The following is a 26,196-nucleotide window of genomic DNA, read 5'->3' on the forward strand; positions in this document are numbered from 1 at the left end:
GGGTCCTCTGCTGTTTCTAATCTATATAAATGTTTTAGGAGACAATCTGAACAGCTGTCTTAGATCGTTTAAAGATGATGCTGTCATGTGCCACCTAGTAGAGTATTCAAAAGATCAAAACAATTGCAAAGTCCTATGACATGATGTGGCAGTTGACCCAAGATTATGAAAAGTGTATGTCATGCATATGAGTACTACAAGAAATCCATTACATTTTGGTTACACACAAATCTAAAGGCTTTTAATTCAACTAAATACCTACAAATTGCAATTACAAACAACTTAAACTGGAACAAACACTTAGATAAAGTTGTGGGGAGAGCAAACTAAAGACTGCATTTTATTGGCAGAGCACTTAGATAATACAACAGGTCTACTAAAGAGACAGCCTACACCACATTTGCACATCAGCTACTAGAGTATTATTGTGCAGTATGGGATCCTTACCAGATAGAACAGAGAATATCTAAGAAGTTGAAAGAAGGTCACCGTGTTTTGTATTACTGTGAAATGAGGGAGAGAATGTCACAGATGTGATACACAAGCTAGGGCAGCAATCATTAAAACAAAGGCATTTCTCATTGTGGAGAGATCTTTTCACAAAATTCCAATCTCCAATGTTCTCCTATGTACGCAAAAATGATTTTTTGACACCCACCCACACAAGGAGAAATGACCACTGTAATAAAATAAAAGGAATCAGAGCTTAGACAGAAGGATTTAAGTACTCATTTTTCCAGTGCCCTGTTTGAATGTGAAATGGTAGAAAAATAGGGTGAAAGTGCCACGCATTGAAGTGTGAACTACAGAGTAGTCATGTAGATGTTAATGTAGATATCGCATAAATGGTTCCCAAGGACAAGCTGAAGGCTCTTCAGTTACAGCCTACATGATTTAACAATATAATGACATAAATGGTCTGAACAATTGTGGGGCCTGCCAACTGACTGTAAAAGACAGTCGACAAAGTCTGCATCATTGTAGACTAAATTCACACCATCCTGCATTGTAACATAATCATGTTTCATTTCAATGTGGTCCATAAAACTGATCACTCAACATAAATACTGAAGTGGAAAGTCATCTTGAGATGTGGCAACTGTACGAATGGTACTGGTTTACCATTGGCTCAATGATTCGATCTAAGTTGTGGTCGAGTGCTAAGTCTTTAAACCAAGCATAATCTGGTTCAAAGGAAATATGTCAGTGAAAAAGAAATATCAAATCAGAGCTGGGATGAAGACATTGTTATAGGAAAGTCATATATCTATGACACTCCATCCAGAAAGATACCTCCATAATGAGTGTAGCCTAAGAAGTCAAAAACATACATAAACCCAAAATATAAAACATGATCACAACAGCACTAATGAATAAAATGTTCCATCTTCATCACTGTTATTTACATTAACAATACAATTGTATGCATTTGGCTACATAACAACAAGGGAATCACATTTAGAAGATCATTCACACATAGAACCTTGTCAAGTTTTTGTGTACAAACATGTTCCAAATAGCTTTATCATGACAATGGATGTCACAATTAGTCTGAACAAGATATTTATCATTTGAATTTACAACATCACACAATATACTGCACTGAATTGCAAATGAAAACATCCAAAGTGACTTGTCAATAGGTTTTACATGTGCTGCAGTATCTCTGCAAGAAAAGTTAAATGGAAATGTGTGTGTGTGTGTGTGTGTGTGTGTGTGTGTGTGTGTGTGTGTGTATTTTCTTTTTCTTTTATGTTGTCTTGTTGTCTATCCCAAGATGGGCTCTCATATTTTTTTCCTTTCATCCATTTCTCTAAATTTTGAAAAAGAGGCCGTATGTTTCAAAATGTCCATTCCCATTATCATCTTTTGATTATGACTGTTTTGACTGTGGCTGTCTTGAATGGTTTATAAATAAAGAAGATTAATTGTATGTCACTTTTTATTTACTTCTGACACATTGCAAAAAATGCAGACAAATAATGATAGTTATTATCAAAAGTCGGTCACTATGAACACCAAACATAACATCAAAAAGTAAAATATATTTATAAACTATAAAAACTTACTGTTGTTCTGGTTTCTAACTGTCCATGTACCATCTAGTTGTTGACTGTTTAATGACATGTGCTGAATGTAAGCTGTTGCACTTGACAGGAGAATTGTAACAGTTAAGACTTCCAGTTCCAGTAGCCTCATTATCTTTGATCTGTGGATGAAATAAATTTATGTTATAATTCTATTGTTTTTAGAATACAAACAACACACTTTCAATACTCCACATATTTTAATTGTTTACATAATTTTCATTTACTCTTAACAATATAAATCTGACTTGACTGATCAAAGGTAAGGAATTGTCACCAGTCAGTTTAACACAGTGTTTAATGTATCGCCGGCCGAAGTGGCCATGCTGTTAAAGGCGCTGCAGTCTGGAACCGCAAGACCGCTACTGTCGCAGGTTCGAATCCTGCCTCGGGCATGGATGCTTGGGATGTCCTTAGGTTAGTTAGGTTTAACTAGTTCTAAGTTCTAGGGGACTAATGACCTCAGCAGTTGAGTCCCATAGTGCTCAGAGCCATTTGAACTATTTTTTAATGTCTCTCTTATGAATATATTCTTTAATATATTGCACAAATAAAGTAAATTATTACAATAAAAGACAGCATTACTGGCCAAATATGTAAAACTACTGACAGACACACATAAAAGTAAGAATGATATGAAACTTCCTGGCAGATTAAAACTGTGTGCCGGACCGAGACTCAAACTCGAGACCTTTGCCTTTCGCAGGCAAGTGCTCTACTGACTGAGCTACCCAAGCACAACTCACGCCCCATCCTCACAGCTTTACTTCTGCCAGTACCTCGTCTCCTACCTTCCAAACTTTACAGAAGCTCTCCTGCAAACCTTGCAGAACTAGCACTCCTGAAAGAAAGGATATTGTGGAGACATGGCTTAGCCACAGCCTGGGGGATGTTTCCAGAATGAGATTTTCACTCTGCAGCGGAGTGTGCACTGATATGAAACTTCCTGGCAGATTAAAACTGTGTGTCGGACCGAGACTCGAACTCGGGACCTTTGCCTTTCGCGGGCAAGTGCTCTGCCGACTGAGCTACCCAAGCACGACTCATGCCCCATCCTCACAGGAGTCACGCTTTGGGGCGTGAGTTGCGCTTGGGTAGGTCAGTCGGTAGAGCACTTGCCCACGAAAGGCAAAGGTCCCGAGTTTGAGTCTCGGTTCGGCACACAGTTTTAATCTGCCAGGAAGTTTCATATCAGCACACACTCCGCTGCAGAGTGAAAAATCTCATTCAAGAATGATATGCTTCCTAGCTTTCAGAACTATAGCTCCTTCCTCAGGGAAGACAGTGATAGGTTGGGGAAGATTTAAAAGATTCGAACCTGCGACCATAGCAGCAGCGCGGTTCCGGACTGAAGTGCTTAGAACTGCTCAGCTGCCAGACTAGTGAATTACCCTCCTATGCATAGGCTGCCATTAACATTACAACATAAATGGCTGCTTTTGGAGTGTTGCCATGACCAGAAAGCATGAACTATGTTCGGTAATGAATCGCATTTCTGCACTACTCTGGATGACATTGAGAGTGTCAGCAACCTCCTGGAAGGTCCCATTAATCCATTGTTTTGAAGCGGTATGGCAGTGTTGCTCCAGGTGTCACAGTGTGGCAAACGATCGTGTATGACTTCAGATCATAAGTAGTGTTGATTTAGGGAACTCTGATGGCATAATGGTATGTAATGGACAACCTGTGTCCTGATGTGATGGATTATACCAGAGAGAGATGATCCAGGACTTCACTTGAGAAATTCATAGTCTTGGCAGAGTGAAGTATTGAGGCATTCAAGATCTGTGTGGTTGTTTAGAAGAAATGCCTCAAGCATGGATGTGTGTGATGTCCTTAGGTTAGTTAGGTTTAAGTAGTTCTAATTTTAGGGGACTGATGACCTCAGATGTTAAGTCCCATAGTGCTTAGAGCCATTTGAACCATTTTTTTTAATCTTCCTTGAATCTGATGTAATGGTATCTGTGACATGATGGAGGTCGCTTGTCTGAAACTATTTGTCTGTATATATTACAGCACCTTTTGGTGGTTTTGTGTTGCCATCCTATAAATACAGTGAAGCTCTCCTGCACCGTTAACAGAAAATATAAAATTTAGTCTCAAAACTGATAAAATCATTTATATCAAAAACAGTAATGTTAGAGTCTTGGCCCCTGTCCCTGGAAAAACTTCTGTGAACGCCCATGACCAATGACTGGGTTATGTAATCAAAACATGTAGCTAATTGGCTACTGTATTATTTGGGCTATCAGTGAACAGGTCTTTTGTGTGCTTTGATACTGTGAGAGAAATTTGTGTGAGTAGGAAAGAATCTGTGGTCATCTGTTGTAACAAGAGGTCATATAGTCCAGAGATCTGGATACACTCCAAGACACACACACACACACACACACACACACACACACACACACACACACACACACACACACAAAAAAAAGCACCATGCAGCAATTATCTGAACAGGGCGGAAATCGGCTTGACAGAGTTGTTGGATGTCCTCCTGAGGGACATAGTGCTAACTTCTGTCCAACTCGTGCCTTAGATGGTCAAAATCCTGAGCTGGTTGGATGGCCCTGCCAATAACACTCCGAAGTTCTCAATTGGGAGAGATTTGCCAAAGTAGAAGCTTGGTAAGTAGGAAGACGAGCGGTAGAAACTCTCACAGTGTGCTGGAATGTAGGTCCAGGATGGCTTGCCATGAAATGCAACAAAACGGTGCGCAGAATATTGTCGACGTGCAGCTGTGCTGTAAAGGTGTCGCAGATGACAGCCAAAGGGGTCCCGCTATAACATGAAATGGTACCCAAATCACTCTCCTAGTTGTCAGGCCGTATGGCAGGCGATAGTCAGGTCACCGCTGTCCACGGCGTCTCCAGACACGTCTTTGGCCTGAAATCTCAGACACGTCTTTGGCCTGAAATCTTAGTGACTGGAGTAGCACAGACTTCAGTGACGAGTCCCGCTTCGAACTGAGCCTCTATGACCAGCGAAGATGTATCTGGAGACGTCCTAGACCTTTGTGGTATACCAACATTACGAGAGGTTTTTTTTTTTTTTTTTTGCAGATTTAGTGCGCATTTTCCCAAAACAGCCATTTTTTTCCTTACCACTGTTTACAGGCGAGGTTTTCCATTGTTTCTGGCATACTGTTTCAAACATTACACGACTTGCCTTTAGGAGGAAAAACAAACTCAAATGTTGTTTTTGATGATTTATTGCAGCTTGAGAACAGTAAGGAGACGAAATATTCAGAGACTTTCTGAAAGTAACCCTACAAATTTACCTATATTTCTCATAGAACCCAAAAACATTGAGATTCTGAAACAGACTGTACAGTTTTATGTTGTACATTATTGTACGTGTTGTTTGTGAGCAGGCATAAATTGTATTTTCCACACAAGAAAAATCATGTTAAAACTTGTGGTAGTGATTCATAAGTGCAAAATGTAGGAGTGTTATTTATACGAAATTTTTAATGGCAGGAAAACCATTAACCGAGAGAACATTACGGCGGTACAAAGAGAAAAGAACGCAAATGGCGGGAGAACCTAAAATCTGATAACGGAGAAACAGATTTTACGATAATTATCCTGCCAGTTTGTTTATTTTTACAATGTTGGCCAGGTACTAAGATGCACTGTAGAAACGATTAAGAAATAAGAATGAGCAGATAACGATGTTCTCAAAATTTCTAAATCATGTGCATGGCAGTAGGTTACCAAAGACGATTCCTGCTGAGTAAACAATGTTATCTCAAGCAGACTCGCCAAGGCAATTGCGTCACCTGAAATAAAAATTGCGGTAACCCCATCTTCAGCGCCCCTCCCCTCCCCTTCCTTCTGGACCAACAAGGATCAAGCACCCCTTCCACACCGTCGTCTTTCATTACTTGGACACTTGAATGGTAGGGAACCAATCTGCAGGATTAGATTAGATTAGTTTTTCGTTCCATAGATCCATGCTGAGGAGATCGTCGTGGATGTGGAACACGTCAATATATATATTTTTTAAGCTGAAATAACAATTCTTGAATATATACAATACATCATTCGTTTCTATTAAAAAAATTCGTCAATAGAGTAGATGGAGTAGGCCACTAGTAAGTCTTTCAGGCTCCTTTTAAACTGATCTTTATTTGTAACTAAATTTTTTATGTTTTCTGGCAAATTATTGAAGATGAGTGTTCCTGAGTAGTGAACCCCTTTTTGAACTAAAGTAAGTGCTTTTAAGTCTTTGTGCAGATCATTTTTGTTCCTGGTATTGTATGTATGAACTGAGCTGTTTGATGGAAAAAGAGATATATTATTTAGGACAAATTTCATTAAGCTGTAAATATACTGAGAGGCAGTAGTTAGTATACCCAGTTCTTTGAAGAGGTTTCTGCAGGATGTCTGTGAGTTTACTCCACAAATAATACGTATTACACGCTTTTGGACTCTGAAAACTTTTGTTTGACTTGAAGAGTTACCCCAAAATATTATACCATATTACATTATGGAATGAAAGTAGGCGAAGTACGCAAGCTTTTTCATTTTTATGTCGCCTATGCCAGCTAACACTCTAATTGCAAATACAGATTTGTTAAGCCGTTTCTGCAGTTCTGTGGTGTGCTTCTCCCAACTGAATTTATTATCAAGTTTTAATCCCAGGAATTTAAGACTGTCAACTTCTTCTATCAGCTCTTCTTCAAACTTTATGCATATGCTGGGTGGAAACCTCTTACAGGTTCTGAACTGCATATAGTGAGTCTTTTCAATTTTAAATGTCAGTGAGTTGGCTTTAGACCATTTATTAATATCCATAAAAATATCATTAGTAGGTCTTTCTAGAACGTCACTCGACATACTATTTGCTTCTGGCAGTGTAACTGATGAGAGATCATTAATGTACACAAGAAGAAGCAATGGCCCTAAGAAGGATCGTTGTGGGACACCACATGTAATTTCTTCCAATTCTGATGATGACTGGTGACTTAATTCACTAGTCCCTTGCACTGACACCCTTTGTTTCCTGTTAGCGAGGTATGACTTGAACCATTTTGCAGCACTGCCCATGACACCATAGAATTCTAAATTATTTAAAAGGATGTTGTGGTTCACACAATCAAATGCCTTTGACAAATCCCAGAAAATACTTGTTGTTTGTAATTTGTTATTTAATGAATTAAGTACATTTTCATTGTAGGTGTAAATAGCCTTCTCGATATCAGAACCCTTCAGAAATCCAAACTGTGTTCTTGATAATATGTTTTTTGTGGTCAGATGGTTGAGAAGCTGCCTGTACATTACTTTTTCTAAAATTTTTGAGAATGCTGGCAAAAGTGAAATCGGTCTGTAGTTTGATGGTCTCTCTTTGTCCCCTATCTTGAATAGAGGTTTAACATCTGCATATTTTAGTCAGTCAGGAAATGTCCCAGTTATAATTGACTGGTTACACAAGTAACTTAGAATTGCACTAAACTTACAAGAACATGCCGCAATTAACTTTGTTGATATTTCATTGTAACCTCTAGAATGCTTTGTTTTTAAAAGATTTTATTAGAGAAGTTATTTCTTTTGGTGAAGTGAGTGACATATGCATGTACCTGAAGCAATTTGTAAAGGCTAGGTTCAGATATTCAAGGGCATTATTTACTGATCCTGACAATCTCATTCTATCAGTGACGGATATAAAGTACTTGTTAAATAGATTTGCCACACTATGCCCATCAGCTACTAATGTGTCATCTACTCTTAATGCTATTTGCTCCTGTTCCTTTCTGGTTCTACCAGTCTCCTCTTTCACTATATCCCATATTGTTTTTATTTTGTTCCCTGACATTGCTATCTTCTTCTCGTAGTGCATTTGTTTAGATGTCTGAATTACTTTTTTTAATATTTTACAGTATTCCTTGTATTTAGCTTAATCATCAGCATTGTAGCTATTCTTGGTCGACAGATACATTTTCCTTTATGTCTTATAGGAAAACTTTATTCCTTGTGTAATCCATGGTTTTATTATAGACTTCTGTTTAATTTGAGTAATTTTTAGAGGAAAACAGTTTTCAAACATGGTACTGACATTGTTCATGAATGTGTTATATTTTTCATTCATGTCACGAGCACTATAAACATCTTTCCAGTTCATATTTTTGAGCAGTTTTGTAAAACACTCAATTTTTGATTGATTGACTACTCGCCTGTACTCAGATTTAGCAGTCTTGGTAATCTGCTTAGTATTTACATCTAAAACAAGGAGCTGCATGTCATGATCTGATAGTCCATTTATTACAGGTTTTATGATATGGTTTTGTTCCTTTGATTTGTCTACAAAAATGTTATCAATGGCTGTCCTTGAGGATTTAGTGATCCTAGTTGGAAAGTTTACAGAGTCAGTTACATTGAAAGACAACATTACTAACTGCAATAAATGTTTACTGGAAGATTGCATTAGAAAATATGTATTAAAGTCACCAGCAATCAAAATTTCTTTGTTTCTTCCTGTTAAATAACCCAAAAGAGCTTCTAGATGATTTATGAATAGATTATAATTTCCTGCAGGTTCTCGGTAAATAGTTACTATTACATAGGATCTGTTATGGAACTCTACTTCTGTTGCAAACGCTTCTAGATGCTGCTCTAAACAGAATTTCCTAATGTCAATGTTCTTGAATTTATGGCAGTTTTTAATAAATGTGGCAACTCCTCCTCCATCCATATCTACTTTGCAGAAGTAGGAAGCTAGCTTAAATCCTGAAATGTCTAATATATCTATACCAGTGGTCACTTGATGTTCAGAGAGGCAGATTATGTCAATTTGGTTAAATGAATTCATTTCATCAATACAAATAAGTAGTTCACCAACTTTATTTCTGAGTCCCAGAATGTTCTGGTGTAATAAAGATAACTGATACTGCATACTAATGGGATTATAACTGCTTGGGCAAAGATGAACTGGCAGTTTCTGATTACTTTCTGTTAAACATTGTTTAAATGGAGGCTGTATGCTAAAATCTGACTCCTGTTCATCTGTTTTCTCAAACTGAGTGTGTCTGCCAATCTCTCTTAAAACTCGTTTTCTTTCCCACTTCCCTATCCTATAAAAGGCATCCTTCTGACACCCGTGACCACTGGTATTTTACCACTTGTGACGGTGTCTCCCCTTAATTTTTCTGCAATCAACCCAGACTGTTTTCCCTTCCCTTTCCTATGGAGGTGAAGGTCATGCCTAGTGTAGTCCCACCTATCGATAGCATCACAGGAATCAAACCAATATGGGACCCTATATCCATCCCAAGCAGCCACTCCAACTCCAAGTTCACCCTCCCGACAGAAGAGTTCAAATGAGGCCGATCATGGAGTCTCAACACAGACACCAATCCCACACTCGTATGCTTCGTTGCTGATGCTATCTTCACCAGGTCAGTTTCTATGGAATATTCAGAGTCCCTGTCAATGCTATTTCCCGGACCAACCACTATAACCACGGCATCCTCCTTTATGAAATCCTTGCATAAAGAACCTACATCCTCTTGTTACCTGACCCAGATCTGCACTAGGCTTGAAAAAGTTTGTGACCTGGTACTCTGGACCTAGATTTTCCTGCAGTCGTTGGCCAACACTTCTACCATGGGAGCTACCTAACAACAGAACTTTCTTTCTCTTTACAAATTTCCCTACCTTTTTCAAGTCCTTGAAAGCTTGTTGTGCCTTTTCTACAGCTTCAGCTACATGAGGCTCATCCGATTCGGACTGAGGCAACAGGTCAAAGCTATTTTTCAGATGAGCAGCATAGGAAGAGTATTAGATTGTGTCTATTTGTTAATAACAGATTACATTAAGTGACGTCACTTGAATTCCGTCATTTGACGCACCAGAAGAGACCAGACCAAGGCAGATATGTAAGTACTCTCATTTTTCCACATTTCTCGTATTTTATCAAATTATGCAGCATCTGTCCCACTGTTCCCAACATCTCGTTGAGGTCGTGATCCACTCAGTTATCACTGCTATTGAAGCCCACATCCCAACTCCATCTTTCATCACTGGGACACCTGAGTGGGCAACACCGAAAAGTTTGAAGGTTGTGTCTATTTGTTAATAAGAAACTACATCACCTGAAGTCTGTTTGTTAGTAACAAATTAATATTTCGACATTAGAGGCACCAGCAAACACCACACCCAGACAGATATGTAATTACTATCATTTTTCCATGTTTTCTGCAATTATATACTTTTCTCCCCATTAGTGTGAACTGTTATTTGCCGATATCAAAATCATGTTCAACTGCATCATGATGTTGCATCAATGTCGCATTAGTATCATAATGCTCTCAGCCAACCACAAGTAACAAGATCCCAATTTATGTATCATTGCTGAGGTATCACTCCATCTCTTCCATTTGTGACATCAGTGTTAGCAATTGTTAGCAGAAATGGTAGCGTCATGTCAATGACATCATAGCAGGTTCTGTAAGCACTACTAATTTCTAACCAAAGATATTGTATGTACAAGAATTACCACACTACATTACTAGGTTGTGTGATGTCAAGGTAAAATTCTGATGCTGCCGACCAAAAATACTGTATGGATGTAGCATAGCGCTACAGAATATAGACATAGGGATAGAGCCAACCAGTAACTGAAACCATCTCAGTGAAAACCATGTAGCCTATAGGTTAGAATACCCCTTGGTCTTTGACATATGGGTGCATGGTCGCGCACACCAATACTTGAAATATGATCGCAGATAGAATACTACTCAACCCAGCAATTGCTAAGAAAGTTCTGGCATAACTATTTCGAGCCTGATGGCTGATACTGCCGTTATATCAGTTGTGAGCAAGGGCCTACCCACACGGTAATTACAGCAAACAAATGCCAATATGATTGTGTAAATATCAAAGACTGATACAGATACAACTAAATTACGAGGAACTACTCACCCCACAAATTCCCTAGAGAGAAGAGATTGAACAAAGGCAGCAGTGCAGCACAAATAAAATCTTCCTACAATTATATCAACGAATCACTTAGGTTCATAATACTTATCTCGCTGTTCGATAAAAAATTCCACCTTAGAGACTGAGCATCGTCTGTCGATAAGCATATTCTCCAAACTCCAAAGACTATATAACCTACCACCAATGTAATTCAAATTACACACTACATAGGCACAATGACTGCTGGGAAAAAATGGGTTGTGCATACCTTTTAACAGCAGGATCATTCCTGTTTCTTTATGATTCGTGCTACTTCCAAGACTTCAGGCAGCTGAGATTTGTAGTCAGTGTGTTACTCTAGGCATACCGGTAAAAGAAACGTCTAGTCCTGGAGCCCACAGCCTCAAAGCAAGGGCGTAACCGTGAAAAAATGGTCTACGCAAACTGATAAAGAGGAGAATCACCGTAGCTGCATGGTTTGTATGCATCGTCTGTCGATTAATCGATTCTCCAAAGACCAACTAAGCTACCACCAATGTGACTGAAACTGTGCATACAAACAATGACCACTGGAAAAACAGGCTGCATATGCCAGGTAACAGTGCAGTCACTGTGATATTTATGATGAGATGATATGCGTGTCTATCAATACTATCGACCCAGGGCCACGAGCGGTGACTCCTGCGGAAGACAGAACTGTAACACAAACTGCCAGTGACCTCACCCGCTAGTCCCAGAGAAAGAGCCATCTCATTCGCTCCAAGTAACAGTGGCAAAAATCATCCAAGACAAACATAACTGAAGGGAGTGTGTGTGTTATCGTGTGTGTGTGTGTGTGTGTGTGTGTGTGTGTGTGTGTGTGTGTGTGTGTGTGTAGCAGTAACGATCCAGAATTCATTCCAACAGCTCGCAACAACTGTCGTCAAATGATTTGTGCCACCTTTAAAGACGATCGCACTGCAAACGTTAAGAAACGATATCTGAGCAGTGCCTACACTAGCGATTGGTTCGCCCCCGGTAGCTGAGTGGTCGCCGGCGCAGTAGCTCAGCGTTTTCGGTCAGAGGGTTAGTTGCTCTCTGTAATAAAAAAACTGAGTTAATGGATCAACGACGAACTGAAACGGGTGTCTTGCAACGTCCGCCCTGAGCAGATGCAACGAACTAAAACGAACAAAAAAAAAAAAAAATCGCCGGCAAGGTAACACAGCGTGTTCGGTCAGAGGGTTAGCTGCCCTCTGTAATAAAAAAACTTGAGTTAATGGATCAACAACGAACTGAAACGGCTGTCTTGCGACGTCCGCACCGAACAGATGAAACAAATGAAAACGAACAAAATGAGATTAAAAAAAAAAAAGTGGTCAGAGCGACAGAATGTCAGCCCTAAGGGCCGGGGTTCGATTCCCGGCTGGGTCAGAGATTTTCTCCGCTCAGGGACTGGGTGTTGTGTTGTCCGGGACTAGTGCAGCAGGGGATACAACCCGTCGGCTTTGAACAATGACGTCACAAGTCGCCAGAGAGCATGTATTACAGAGATGAAAGAGCTGAGGAGAATGTTGAGAAACAAAGGAATGCGAGGGAGATAAACATTGATCTTGTCAAAAGCATAAGTGTTTTTTGACTTTAAAAAAAAAAAAAATCTCACGAGATAGAATAAACTGATCCTACTTTATTAAGCAATATCTTGTCAAAAGCCGAGAAGCGATTGTTCTTAATGTTCTAGCTCCCTTCAGTACGTAATAAGTGTTTTTTGACTTTTTTTAAAAAAAAATCTCACGAGATAGAATAAACTGATCCTATTTTATTAAGCAGCTCCCTTCAGTACCTAATAAGTGTTTTTTGGCTTTAAAAAAAAATCTCACGAGATAGAATAAACTGATCCTACTTTATTAAGCAATATCTTGTCAAAAGCCGAGAAGCGATTCTTCTTAGTGTTCTAGCTCCCTTCAGTACGTAATAAGAGATTTTTGGCTTTTTAAAAAAAAAAAATCTCACGAGATAGAATAAAATGATCCTACTTCATTAAGCAATCAGTAAAGAAACCATTTTTTGACTTTAAAAAAAAAATCTCACGAGATAGAATAAACTGATCCTACTTTATTAAGCAGCTCCCTTCAGTACCTAATAAAAATCTCACGAGATAGAATAAACTGATCCTACTTTATTAAGCAATATCTTGTCAAAAGCCGAGAAGCGATTCTTCTTAGTGTTCTAGCTCCCTTCAGTACGTAATAAGAGTCTTTTGGCTTAAAAAAAAAAAAAAAATCTCACGAGATAGAATAAACTGATCCTACTTCATTAAGCAATCAGTAAAATGATGCACCCAATATCAAGCGATCGCTTTTAGATTTACATTCAATTATTTTAATGATAGTGCTTATTATCTATGCCTCGAAGTGAAGACATTACGATCTATGACTAAGGAATGACGTCATTGTTCAAAGCCGACGGGTTGTATCCCCTGCTGCACTAGACCCCAGAACTATTAGGCTCTGATCTTGACTCCGATATTTCGTAGCTGATTTGCGCTTCGTCATTTACAACAGTGACAAATACGGTTATGTTTTCGGAGCTTTAACCATAAATGGAAACCGGGCGATTGGTGGCTTTGTGATAAAATCTTAACGTAAACACTAGACAGATCATGATATTTTTGGGGTCTAGAGCAGCAGGGGATACAACCCGTCGGCTTTGAACAATGACGTCATTCCTTAGTCATAGATCGTAATGTCTTCACTTCGAGGCATAGATAATAGCGATCGCTTGATATTCGGTACATCATTAAACGTGTGATTTAATTAACTTAATTGTTTGTTTTTTATTCGGCCGGTACTTAATATTTTTCGTAATGATATTGAGGTAATGTGGATTGTGTTTTTTGGCTTTTAAAAAAAAAAATCTCACGAGATAGAATAAACTGATCCTACTTTATTAAGCAAACAATAAAAAAACTAAACTAAAACATAACAGCTTTTGCTGTTATGTTTCAATTTAGTTTTTTTACTGATTGCTTAATAAAGTAGGATCAGTTTATTCTATCTCGTGAGATTTTTTTTTTTAAAAAGCCAAAAAACTCTTATTACGTACTGAAGGGAGCTAGAACACTAAGAAGAATCGGTTCTCGGCTTTTGACAAGATATTGCTTAATAAAGTAGGATCAGTTTATTCTATCTCGTGAGATTTTTTTTTTAAAAAAGTCAAAAAACACTTTTGCTTTTGACAAGATCAATGTTTATCTCTCTCGCATTCATTTGTTTCTCAACATTCTCCTCAGCTCTTTCATCTCTGTAATACATGCTCTCTGGCGACTTGTGACGTCATTGTTCAAAGCCGACGGGTTGTATCCCCTGCTGCACTAGTCCCTAGTTCTGGGAGGCAGGGTAGCAGAGCTTACCTGCAGAGCGAGATTTTATCAAGTCGATTGTATTAAGTGAAAAGTAAAAAATGAAAGAACCGTTCTGAGACAAACATGCAACAACTTGTGTCATGTTTGCCGTCGCTATGGTAACCCTTAGAAATGGGTTCTGGCAATGAACATAGTGTTAAAGTACTATTACAGGAAGATTCATACACCATTTCCTCGGAAGAAGAAGAAAGGAGTTATGATCAACCCATGCGTTTTATTAGGCTGCTGACCACACTTCGTAGAGTGAATAAAGTACTATCACAGGCAGATTCATACACCATTTCCTCGGAAGAAGAAGAAAGGAGTTATGATCAACCCATGTGTTTTATTAGGCTGATGACCACACTTCGTAGAGTGAATCTTCTTGTTGCTTGCGGAAGTGCTGCAACAAGTCGCTTATCCATCTCCAAAGACGGGTCAACAGAAACCTTCGATCTTACTCGTCGGCTTTGACCCGTGACGTAAGCGTGTTGTGGTGTGTGACGTCATTACGGCGCGGAGTTTGTTTTGCGATTGTGGCGTGTTTGTAGATGTCTTGTTTTTGTTTGTGGTGCTCTCTGGTGGTGTGTTCATGGTTTTCGTTTGTTTTTAATTTAATGCTCATTGCTGTACGTCGGGTGAGTTTGTTATTGAGTGTATTTGGTTGTGGTTTTTTGTTTAGGAATGGATATGAAAGACCGCCTTAATAGTGTTCGGTTGAGGGCGATGATGGGCGACACAGCGTTAGAACTTATCAAGTTCTTACAACTATTCGGTTTAATCGCCGAAGTTGTTAAGTGTTCTCTTTGCCTTGAGGCGATGAAATTGGTTAAAGTTCCGGCCTCTCGGACCAGCGACGGATACATGTGGTGTTGCCGGAAAGATGGCGTATGGCGTTCTATAAGGCGTGGTACCTGGTTCGAGAAGTCTAGATTGGGCATGCGTGAGATTGTGCTTATTACATATTATTTTTGTTATAGATGCCCACAGAGTTTTTGCGCGTTTGAGACTGGTGTGAGTGAGAGGACTGTTTTAGACTGGTATTCCTTTTGTCGTGAAGTGTGTTCGGAATTTATTAAGTACAGGGGTAAGTTGGGTGGGCATGGGGTGCTTGTGGAGGTGGACGAGTCGCAGTTTGGTAAAAGGAAGTATGGGAGGGGGAAGTCTGTGGCTGGTCTTTGGGTGTGGGGGGCTGTTGTTCACGGGGGTGGGGGTACTGAATGTGTTTTTAGGGTTGTGGAGGGGAGGTCGAAGGCTGAATTAGTGGGGTTAATTGAGGAGTATGTAGAGCCCGGGTCCACAATAGTTTCTGATGCTTTTTCTTCTTATAGGGGGTTGGGTGACAGGGGATTTAATCATTTAGTAGTGAACCACAGTCTAGAATTTAAGAATTATGATACTGGGGCTTGCACTAACACAATTGAGGGGATGTGGGGGGCGGTTAAGTCAGTTCTTGGGAGGGGGAAGAGGCGCTCTTCCAACCTTCAGTCTCATTTAGATGAGTACTGTTGGCGGAAGAGTGTCCCAGAGGCCTATTGCATTTTTCGGGTTTTTTTAAGGGCTGTGGGTAAAATGTATAGGCCGAAAGTGGTTAGTTAGGGTGCATTTGTGTTTGATTGTGGTGGCCAATCTAGTTTCTGGGGCTGGAACTTTTTTGAGGTAAGTTCCGTTTTTTTTGTTTTTGATGTATGTTTTGTGTCAACAGACATATCTGATCTCACGCGTCGGCTTTGACCCGTGACGTTAGGGACCTACACATTGATCTGTAGCGTAGCACTGAATACGAGGTTAGGTTGGGAGTTTTTTTTTTGGCGGGGGGGGGGGGGGGTCAGGGGGGGGCGCAGCCCCCCCCTGCCTGGCCTCAAGTACCACTTGTTTATTATTATCTTTGTTTGCTATCAATGTTAGCAGATTGTTCTTGTGAAACCTTTGTGTCGTTTATGGTCAGGTCAACGGAATTGTTCGATCGTAATTTATGTGATCGCAAGCTGTTGTAGATGTATGTAGGTGTAAGGGAAGTGTTGGTTTTTTAGGTTGGTGTTGGGGGATGTGATCGGTAGGTTCTGTTGAGCTATATAGGTCAATGGAAGTGTTCGATCGTAATTTATGTGATCGGGAGCTGTTGTAGATGTATGTAGGTGTAAGGGAAGTGTTGGTTTTTAAGTTTTGTATTGGGGGATGTGATCGGTAGGTTGTGTTGAGCTACATAGGTCAACGGAAGTGTTCGATCGTAATTTATGTGATCGGGAGCTGGTGTAGATGTATGTAGGTGTAAGGGAAGTGTTGGTTTTTTAGTTTTGTATTGGGGGATGTGATCGGTAGGTTCTGTTGAGCTATATAGGTCAAGGGAAGTGTCCGATTCTGGATAGGAATGTGTTTTTTTGTATTTGGTCAGTTTTGTATTGTTGATTTATTTCGTTGTATTGCGTGGTTTTGTATGGCGGTCGGTGGCTACATTTGTGTATATTTAGTTTGTCCCCACCCAAAAACCCCTAATTTCCCACGCTTGTCCCGTTAGAGTCATTAGGCTTTTTGTGAAACTTGTGTATTTCAGTGTTTATAATACGTATGCGATGTTTTTATATCCGCCATATTGGAATTGTTGTTTATGGTCGTTTCCGCTACATTTGTGACGTCACGGGTCAAAGCCGACGGGTAAGATCGGACGCTTCTGTATTTCCCCAAAGACCGATGATGCTGCACTGCTATACTACTGATAGGATCAAACAACACACAATTACGTGAACTCAAATTGGTCAACGCTTCTTTTCATGGACAAAATACTGAGAACCGACATTCGCAATCTACGTTAAGGCCCCCTTCACATGGAGCCACCGAGGCACAGGCGAGGCACGGCACGCCGCGAATCTCGTTATGGCTCAGCGGCTGCTGTGAGTTGCTCTGATGCTGCCGCTACTGCTATTGCCGCCTGAGTTTCGTCCTGAAGTCAGACGAAGAGGACCCCTTTCTTTTACTTCTCTTACTGACCAAGAAATCCATTAACAGGAAATTCTGGGTGTATCCATTTCTAGAATGTTTGTTTCATACATTGTACAACCTTCAACAGGATGACGGAAAGTTTTTTCTGTGTTTCCGAATGTGGTGTGGGTCCTTCGGCGAACTCTTTTCCATGTCACACAGGGAAAAAGAACCAACATGCGACCTTGAATTCCAGCAGATGAGAAGCCTGCACTCACATTAAGGTAAAACACTTATACTCATATCCACTCAAACATTTATTTTCTTACAGATTACAAATCATCTTATTCAAATTATTCTAAATTTATTTCTGAGGCCGTACTTGAATCTAATGTATTGGATGTCAGTCTGTAACGCTGTTGATATTCTACGTGCATGTCTGTGTGGTGTTAAAAGTGACTGAACTGGTATGAGGAAAGTGTGGGAAATTTCCATGTTGCACATGACGCTGGATGTAGTACCCTTCATGCTGAAAATATGGGACTGACAAGGGAAAACCCCAATGCACCCCCGGCAGATTTAGTGGTAAGAGGGCCCAGTGGACAGCCCGTCAGAAACTGAACACAGATCAAGCATGAAAACACGAAGAAGGTGGACTGGACCGTGAAAAAAAAGCAAAATAGAAACAGTGAACGGTCCAAGAACAACTGCAATATAGAGCAACGGTGTACAGATACGGCGTTGTGGTTAAGTGGTGCAGGCACGGTAGCTCAGCGTGTTCGGTCAGAGGGTTAGCTGCCCTCTGTAACAAAAAACTGAGTCAATGATTCAGCACTGACCGTGAACGGGTGTGCTGGGACATCCGCACCGAACAAATGCAACGAACAAAATCAAACAAAATGAGAAAAAAATGGTTGCGGTGCCTGAGTGCCATGCGGGCGAACCGTGTTCGAAACCTCTCTCGTGCCGTTTTTTTCCGCTGTTCGCTTTATTCAAATTGGTGTCTGTGTCGTGATGTAACGTCCTTTTGCAACAGCGAGGCGTAAGGTAGGGACCTATAATGACAGTTTATTTTGCACAACTACTCTATTAGCAGCCAAAAGAAAGTGGCTTTCGAATGGGAACCACAAACGTTTGATGACAAGGTGACAAGTCAACTGAATCCTCCACCGGAAAACGCGTCTGGCGTGTCAACACGGCATTAGTGGCAGTGCATGTGTCATGTGACAGGAATGTCTTATCGACGCACCTAATTTGTGCGACTGGTAAGTGAGGGAGATAGGCCTACGTGTGCGATACAGATGTTTGTATGAATGTGACCACTCCCAAGGAAATGATGAAAACACATAAGCTGCAACAATTGAACCCATCTGTTTCACAATCATACAGTTTCTCCGTGCTCTGTCAAAATATATTTTTTTAGTGATTTTGAAGTTGCGTTCCGTGTTGGAAGTCTTGACCCTTGAATTCCTTGTAAAATAGTAACATTGTAATATTGTTCACACCAATAACACAGTTCACACCAGTTTATTTGTTGTTTCGATTTCTGTGAGACCACTATGTGGTACCTCGCATGCTCTCAGTATTCACCACATTTATAGTAACGGATTCTTACCATGTGACTAATATTCTATAACCAATGTGTAGTATGACAACTGGCAAGACTACAGAAAGAAAACAAACGCGTCAATGACCGAACGGACAGTTCACAATGTTATGGGAAAAAGTGGTACGAGGGAGTTCTGAACGCGGCTCGCTCGTTTGGTAGCCCAACATGATGACCACTTACCCATGACGCCTTTGCTGTTGCAGCCTGCTTTTTATTGCACTTCTTATTCTTGGACCGTCCACTTTTTCTATTTTGCTTATTTCACAGTTCAGTACACCTTCTTCCTGTTTTCATGCTTGATCTGCGCCATCTTACCACTAAATTTGAGGGGGGTGCGATGGGGAGTTTACCTCGTGAGCAATGTGAGGTGTAAGATATAGAGCTACAAGCTACTGAGAAACTTTGGTTCCTTGTCTTTCTTAAAACATTTAAAGTTTCCGCCTTTGAGTCTAATTTTGCAACTTCGGGAAGTTTTTTAAGTCCAGACACTAAAGATAACATAAACAATGTTTCGTCATCTTTCTGTTCACATGATGTTCTATGGCAGTTTCCATAAACTCATCTGTTTCTGTAGGCTCCTTTGTACGTTTCTTCCTTTTATTATGAGTGGGACCCACATGCTCTTAAGTCCCTTCAATTTGTGACCCGCAATAGCCCCTAGTTGGCGTTCGAATGTGGATCAGCCGCTGTTATATCTGGAGAGGTGTTGAGATGCGGATCCACAATATGCCGCGCATGGGATAGGGTTTGATGGTGGATCTGCCAACGAAGTGGTGTTGGAATGCAGATCCACAATATACCACATCCGAGTTGGCGTTCGAGTGTGGATCTGCCGCGGACTATATATCTGGACCTATGTTCGGAGGCGGATCCACCACACGTCACATCTGCAATAGGGTTCGCGGGTGCACCAACCACGCGTTACGTCCGGACACGTATTCTGTATTCGAAGTTTGTTCCACCATCGGAGGGGAGTGGGTCCTGGGAGCCGTCCGCGAGGTGTGCATATACATAGACATTGAGAATACAGAGCAAACGCTCTCAGAATGTGGAGGTGACTGGATACAGTCGAGTACAGTGCTATATTACACCTCCCGAACAGTGCATTTGGGCTAGGTGTTGGCAGCTGTGCTACATTTACACGCAATTATAGAACACAGAACGAGATGTTATGTCATGAAAGCATGGATAGATCTGACATAAAATCGATAGAATTGCGAAAAATAACAAGGGAATAGGTATAAATTGACAGAATATACATCGAAATGCGGAGAAATTGAGGAAGTACTTGCTTATCTTCTGGTTCATTAGTGCACGTTAGTACACGTTAGTGCACGCTAATACACGCTAGCACACATTTATGTACGTTAATGCATGTGACATTTTGTCTAGAGAAATAAAAAAAACCCAAATACAAATTTAAGTTTGTACATATATTTATTTATTCGGTGGGAATAGATATACATTGACCGTATATACACCGAAATGCAAGGAAATTGAGGAAGTACTTGCGTATCTTCTGGTTCGCGACGAACAATTTGTACATGGGAACAAGTATGTGGCAACAGGAGGAATCCGAGAAAACGTCGACATCGAAAAGTAGGAATCAGGGAGGCAGTCAATTCTTTACCGTCGAGGCAGTATTATACGGTATGTCTATTGAGGCACCAGTGATGCATGCGAGTTGACTACTGTATTTGATGCTTTTCAGGATGACAGAACGATTCAACCTTACACTAACTTGCAACTGTGTTAAGGGATAACAGAGAGTGGACGGTATGATCAATTGAGATATAGCTGTAACGAGGTATGATTTAATGCTTGGCTGATACATTCTCGAGAAGGACAAGTTGCTGCAAGTCAATTTTTTTCCAGTGTTATATCCGGATGCAACAGTCACGTGTCATAGCTTGCGTTCTACTCGTATAAGCCACGTGTTCTGTATGTGGTTTAAAGCACTGTCTATTTGCGATCGTTAATGGTAAACCTGTCGGTCTTCAGATGACTTCCATCTCGTGTGTGATGAAACTTGCACATTCCTTTAAACAAACTTTGACTTTTGCGATCCCCCCTGTCGCATCTTGGGTGTAAAATCGAGACTTCAGCAGCGTCATAGCTAAGTTAGCGATAGGAGCTTGTGAGGCGCTGCAATTCCTATGAACCCATTTCCTCTACAGATGTGCTGTTTACAGAGTTAGTGACAGAATGGCCTGTAATTTTCACGTGTCGGAGGCTGCTGCTATGCGTTTATTTGTTTCCTTGTAGGCGGTATCCCCCACTACTAACGTTAATTTAATATAGGTCTGATACAGGCATAGTACAATTTCTGAACCGTGTTCAAATGTGAACATTGGACACTGTACGTCTCCGGAAAGCTATATTGTGCTCGTATCACGCAGAGCAAATGTTTTACGGAAGTAGTTTTTTCGTTTTACGAATTGATGACAGTTTATCGCAGAGAAACCGGGAAGAAAGATGTATGTCATGCGCTTGAAATATATTTCTTACATTAGAATATTAACAGTGCAACATTCCACACGACTGATAGGTTGGAGACGCAGGCTATCTAACATTATAGCCCGTTTTAAGTGCATAACGCTGTAACCTTAGGAGTGCGTGTGTTTGTGTTCTCTCTTACCGATACCTTCCAGATACCGATCCTAGACTCTAGAACAATACTTTAGAGTTGATAGCTTGCATGATTTACGTAAAAATGCGTCGAACTCCAGCCATCTCGTTTTCCATCACGCATAAAAATCAGTCGTTTATTGTTGTTCTGAACCGTCTGCTATTACATCACGACACTTTGAAATCTGTTACTATACATTGATAATGAGTACTAAGCTCCTCGACAAGGGCGCATCTCGAGAAATCTCATGTGCTTGGATCGGCGAGGACTCAGAAAGATCAATTCATTCAAGAGACATGGAGTGTAGCAGTCTTCTTCTGGATGGTTGCAGATTAATTCGGCAACGGTGCTGCATGGCTGGTTGGTCAGTGATATTGGACGGAGGGTCCTTCACTCTCTAATTTTATCCTAAGACAGCGAGAATGCTCTGTGACTCTAATACACAGAGAGATAGATCGTAAATTAATCACTATGCTCGAGGTATTAGAAATATGTGGAGTGCTATCTGATATACTTTGATGATTTATGTGTTTGAGAATTAACACTGGATGGATGTACTGCACAGTCATCTATGCACATTCACAATGATACTCACAGAGTGGAGAAGGGTTGGTTTAGCTATGATATTGAAATTGGGGCGACATGCTGTCACATCATTGGCCGGTGCTGAAGTTACTGTAAAATTGGTAAAATTGTTCGCGCTGTCAACTGTGATGCTTATTATTATGGTACATCGGTAGTGTCTTTTCCATCCCATCCATGCATTGGCGCGCTGTTGGTTACCACATAATGATTGACTGACAGCACTTGCCTGAGTTGGGGAAAGAGTTTTGTGGATGGGTGACACCTTCTTAGGGCTGCTAACAGCGAAACAGTGCTCGCGTACATGACTGCAATATGAGGAATCAGTCGAAAGGCAACATAGAGTTAACAGCTATTCCGCCAGTGTTAGAAATGAGTCTAAATGTAGAACATGTGAATGACCTTACGATTGTAGTTTGGGGACTCTGCACAAAGCGAGCAAGCTCTTCCGGTTTCCTTATGTTGTAAGTGTCTTTCATTTAAAATCAGATGATGTGTGGCATGCTATGGTATCCGCCATAAGACACAGGAGGCAGTAGCAGCAGCAGTTTGAGCTGTAAATTCGGAGAGGGACTGTGTATACCGTTAGGAATGCTTGGATGGCTGCACACTGCACTATTCTGGGGAATATTGCAAAATTTCTTTCTCCGCGCTGGAGCCCCACTGCAGCATTGCATCATCGCAAGAGCAATGGCGCCTAGGTGACTTCTATATCAGATGAAGTTAGTGGAACTTCTATAGTTCTTAATTTCTCTTTGTTTATGGGTAAAGAATAACGATGATAGCATGTTGGGGGTGATATATTTGAATGGACGCGGATCTGTAGTACTTGTATGTAGTTTGGGAATGCACTACAATGCGCGCATTTCCATCGAATGTTCAAAACATGCTCCTGTCGCACTAACTCAGGTCGCTCTTGTTTCTACACGGGTTGCAGAAGGTGGTGGGTAGGTTTTCTCCAACTTCTTCTCAGTTCCAACTTAAAATGGAGCGAACAAATGCGCGAAGCTGTAAAAATGGGCGCAGCTGCAGGTTGTGTAAGGACTGGCTAAAATCAGTTTATAATTTTACTGTAGCAGGCAGGTTCAAGGAAGGTGAATCGTTGCGAGATATGAGAGTGCCGGAAACATGACTGAGTAGTGGTTTGTAATCATTAAAGGAATTGTCAATAGGATCCAACGCAGGTATGTGCTTAAATGGAAAGAGCTGTTTCCAAATCCCAGACATCATTTCTAGCGGATAGCGTAACACTAGAGATCTGAGAAGCTAGTGTACATTTTCTTATGACCTCAGTCGGCACATCATCTACTACTACTGTTTGTGTTCCTTCTCAATCAGTCATCGCCTATAACTCACTGGGTATATTGCGGAACCTCTGATATGGTCTCGAGACAGAATGCACTGCAAATACTATAGAATTATCGGTTTGAGGGAGTGGCAAATACCGCTTACATATCACATTCCTTTCAAAATGCGGTAATTTTATCACGGGGTTGCATCGTGGTCTGATAATACACATTCCTATGATCACCGTCACGGTATTTGTCCTGAAAAAACCACCTCATTCAGAGGTAATGTCATACCACGATTCGTAAAGCGGGTATTGCTTTTAACATGGATACTTGTGTGCACTTGTAGAACCAAGATCACTTGTGACAGTAACTTGCAGTAGTTGTTGCGATTGGGTTTTTTTAACATCTGGCCGATTAAGTTTCTCTTTCTAAGACACAGTAGTAGCACTGGCAGGAAGAAATCTAAGAGACATCCACACCCATCGCTGATTTTCGGTCAGTATTATTTTGTGTCGTAGGCAATCAGTTATTGACGAAGTATTATACTTAGTAGTAGTGGTGGGTGTGTGATATGTTCGCATTTGAGTATCAGGTTTATAAAGTATGTGTTTGTGGAATGGAAATGACCTAATGCTTAGTATGTGTTGGGCGGCTTTCGTAATCAAGTGGAAATTTGAGAAGATTGTGTATGGAGGTGCGTTTGCGCTGGATCGTTATTCCCTCCCATGTAAATTGTTCAGTTGACTGCCTCTGCGCATTTTGCACCTTTCTTTAGTTGAGAGAAGATCGATCGTGGGGTGTGCATCTAGCATGTGGAAGACACATTTGCCGGTTCTCTAGATATGAGAAACACCTTAGTTGACCTTGTAAGTTATAGGGATGATTTCGAATTTGTTACATCACCAAGACTGGTATTTGTGGGTGGAAATATCATTTTTCGTCTGTTTGTTTTTAGTTACTCAGCTGTCTAGACCACATTCCACCATGGTAAAGTTTCGGGCTTGTATATAAATAATTCCCAGTCCGCATCTTTGGAATTATGTTGCATGAGCGATCGGTAGAATACTGCTGTGTGTGCAAACTATGCGAAAATATATTGGTTATTGTAATCCCATGGTCTGGAGATGGGTGTAGAAAAAAGCAAGCAGGGAAGCAGGTTCAGGACAGAAACAGTAACGTGTTTGTGTCTACGGGGAAATGGGCCAGTCTTTGTACAACAGTTCTGAGAGTGACTTTGATCCACTGATGGCATTCTGATGTAAAAGGGATGATTTTGTATGGTGGAGGATATGAATTGTATGTTTACTACATCGACACGGTATGCAGTGATACATTGCTGAGTTGGAGATCGATTTCACACACTATTATTCAGGCTCCTGGCCCTAGTGGGAGAACAGTGTAATTGAGGACATGTCTTTCCATATTTGACGATATGTATGGCACTTTGCGAGGTTTAGATGTCGATGCAATATGGCGATCAGTGTAAAATAGGTTTTTTGCCGCTGAATGTCACGTCTGTAGAAAGAAAGAAAAGGCAGACGGTGCTTCCCGAGGACTGAGGAGCATCATGACATAGTCGCTGTGAGTGTAGGCATACAATAATTTTTTGGGTGTTGTACAGATATAAAAGATAATTGAACTGTTTGTGTAAAATGTGTATATCTTGCATTGTAAAGTTACTGTTGTTTAAGTTGTGGTATGACTAGAGAGGATGACTGTGTGTCCTATCGTGAGGGACGTAAAAGATTCAGCACATTGATAACAGCGAGAGATTTTTTACGTGGAAAATTATGTGCACTATAGATATTGAGATTCATTCCACAAGCACAGCCGTCAAGAGGAGACATTACCTGTACATCGATTGGTGTCAGACTGTAGCAGCAATCATAATATTTAATTGTAGTTACACTGGTAAATATGTTCCTGGCTTCCGATATCCTTGTGAGTCTCGTATGTATTTGATAATCTGTAAACAACTTTGCAGGTTTAACTGTCTATAGAATTTAGTGATCTGTGAAAAATAATTTTACCGCTGAATGCCCTAGAAAGAAAAGATGGATGATGCTTCGATACCGACGATAAATTCGATAAGAGCCAGTCATAATGCTCGATTCATTCACATCCTTTGTGCTGGGATATAGTAGCCTCTATATAGCGCTGAGAACATTTGCGTATGTTTAGAGCAGGAAGGGTAGTATGTGGAGTGGGTACCATGTTAGGTCCGCGAGGAAGACTGCTTCGACGTTACTCTGTGTTATTTTCGTAAACAGGTTCTGTTAGGACAGGAATTTTCGTGCATACAAGCTGAGACATCAAGAAAGTGAGCGTGGTCGACCCAGTTCTTGTTTTTTACATAATCACGTGACATGAGTATAAGATGAGAACATTGTTAGATGGGTTTGCGAAGGTTTGTAAATACTCTGTCATGAATGGTAAAGACAAGTGCTGTCCGGAGGTGTCTCACATATAAGGGGGCTGGGCCTTGGGGTTCTGTGACGTCAGTATAACAGTGGCTGTATACCTGAAAATAGATGCAACATTCACGTGTGTTCGGCAGTGGCTCATGGCTGCACTCCCGCCAGATCATGTCGGCACCTGTGTCTAGCTGATCACATATTTGGATAGGAATTTCTCAGAAATCAAGTATGAAAGGAATGTTCCCACCTCATGCGTGCGGGCATTTGTGTGTGGTTTGACAGCTGACGACCACGTCACTTCACAGTCCAGTGCAGAGGGTGCGTAGGGGGAGAGGGGGGGGGGGTGCCAAGCGATATT

The 26,196-nt window shown here is 40.7% G+C and overlaps 1 protein-coding gene across 2 annotated transcripts in view; it reads right to left on the bottom strand.

The window, feature by feature from the left end:
• LOC126188487 (beta-mannosidase) overlaps positions 1-26,196 on the bottom strand; it is a 253,080-nt gene that overhangs the window by 158,346 nt on the left and 68,538 nt on the right. Inside the window, exons 2-3 of one of the 2 annotated variants that reach the window (XM_049930094.1) lie at positions 11,277-11,410; positions 2,070-2,209 (exon numbers count right to left, since the gene is read on the bottom strand). In XM_049930094.1, the coding sequence (XP_049786051.1) occupies positions 2,070-2,199 (130 nt within the window). In that variant the 5' untranslated portion in view covers positions 2,200-2,209; positions 11,277-11,410. The remainder of the gene's footprint in view (positions 1-2,069; positions 2,210-11,276; positions 11,411-26,196) is intronic. The other variant, XM_049930100.1, reaches the window with a different exon arrangement.

The sequence above is a fragment of the Schistocerca cancellata genome, chromosome 1 (genome assembly GCF_023864275.1).
Source record: "Schistocerca cancellata isolate TAMUIC-IGC-003103 chromosome 1, iqSchCanc2.1, whole genome shotgun sequence".
Taxonomy (NCBI): Eukaryota; Metazoa; Arthropoda; class Insecta; order Orthoptera; family Acrididae; genus Schistocerca; species Schistocerca cancellata.